The sequence below is a fragment of the Fukomys damarensis genome, unplaced genomic scaffold, assembly GCF_012274545.1.
Source record: "Fukomys damarensis isolate Sample0158 unplaced genomic scaffold, DMR_v1.0_HiC HiC_scaffold_35870, whole genome shotgun sequence".
In the NCBI taxonomy this organism is placed as follows: Eukaryota; Metazoa; Chordata; class Mammalia; order Rodentia; family Bathyergidae; genus Fukomys; species Fukomys damarensis.
The window spans coordinates 1,973-3,311 of record NW_022936782.1 but is presented as its reverse complement, the minus strand read 5'-3'; the positions used below and the strand labels follow the sequence as shown (position 1 = coordinate 3,311).

Here is a 1,339-nt window from a genome sequence, read left to right as displayed (position 1 = left end):
GGGTGTGTTTGAGGGTGCCTTTCAATTCCTGCTCTCAAATCTCTTTCATGACTTCCAGGTGCTTCTCAGCACCAGAGGAGGTGCATGGGTTTTCAGGCGAGTCTTTGACTCAGGGTACCCATGGGACATGGTGCTTATAACACGATTTCAAACTGCATTCAGAAATTTTCTCCCAACTCCAATTTTGACTTGGTTGATGGAAAAGAAGATGAACAGCTGGTTCAATCATGCAAATTATGGCTTAATACCAGAAAACAAGTAAGTATAACGTATATACCAAAAACTGTTAGAGAGATGGAAGCTGAAACTTTCCGGCAATACAGTATACAGACCACGCAATATTATGGCAATATGGTTGGGGGATTAAATTTTTCCATACAAATTTGCTGGTGATAGTAATAGCTGCTCTTAAGTGCTTCAGCAATGAATTTACATATTTAACTCTTTAGGGTAAGTATTATTAGGTACAATCCCCCTTTCCTTATGGGATAACTGAGATCTAGCCAAATTTAGTCACGTTCCTGAGCTCATGTAGCAGTGAGAAAGCTCTGTGAACTTGATGAGTTGCAGCAAAAAAAGTAAATGATTTGCCTATGATCTTGTTAACAAAAGCAACACACTTGTTTCATTGTCCTAGAAAAATTGCATCCAACAGTTGTCCTTTTATCTTTCTAATGACAGTGACTTCTTGCCGTGGTCAAGATGATCTTAAGTTTAGTCTTTCCCTTTAGATACAAACTGTGACTTACCCTATTATCAAGAACCAAATGTATTACTCTTTATTAGCTAAATCTCTATTGTGAAAAAGCAATGAGCAGGAAACACTGCAGCAATGAGATCCTGTCTGTGGTCCCTCACACTCCAAAAAAAAAAAAATTTCACTCCGGACCCCACATGGATGAGTGGTCCCACACCATCAGCAATGGCACACACTCTCCCCTTAGTCACTTCTGCCTTCTCCTTGACACGTCCCTCTTTTTATTGTGATCGTTTTTTTTTTTTTTTCCTTATTTCTTATCTCCTCTCCCACCGCCAGTCTTCTCGGGAGCTTTGACACTTTCCACCATAGTTCTTTTTACCATAAATTCTATCAAGCCTCAATGGTGACTCACAGGACTAAAGAACTATCACCCTTCTCTCTTTCTGATTTAGTTAATCCTTTACCATTTCCAAAGTTCCTACATATAGCCTATCATAAACACCATACGTGCTTTGCTTCCACCCAATGGCCTAAAGATGGCAAGTTGTTAGTATCCCTATTTTGTAGAAGAATACAAGAAAGCCCACATAGGCCATATGACTTGCTAAAGCTCTGTTAAGTTGAAATACACAACTGAAA

General features: G+C 39.3%; 1 protein-coding gene across 1 annotated transcript in view; it reads left to right on the top strand.

Annotated features, from left to right (window-relative positions):
* Nucleotides 1–58: 58 nt before the first annotated feature.
* LOC104876282 (dimethylaniline monooxygenase [N-oxide-forming] 1-like) overlaps nucleotides 59–1,339 on the top strand; it is a gene marked incomplete at its 5' end in the record, with an annotated part of 2,765 nt that continues 1,484 nt past the window's right edge. The window contains one exon of the mRNA XM_019210653.1: nucleotides 59–258. Coding sequence (XP_019066198.1) covers nucleotides 59–258 — 200 coding nt within the window. The remainder of the gene's footprint in view (nucleotides 259–1,339) is intronic.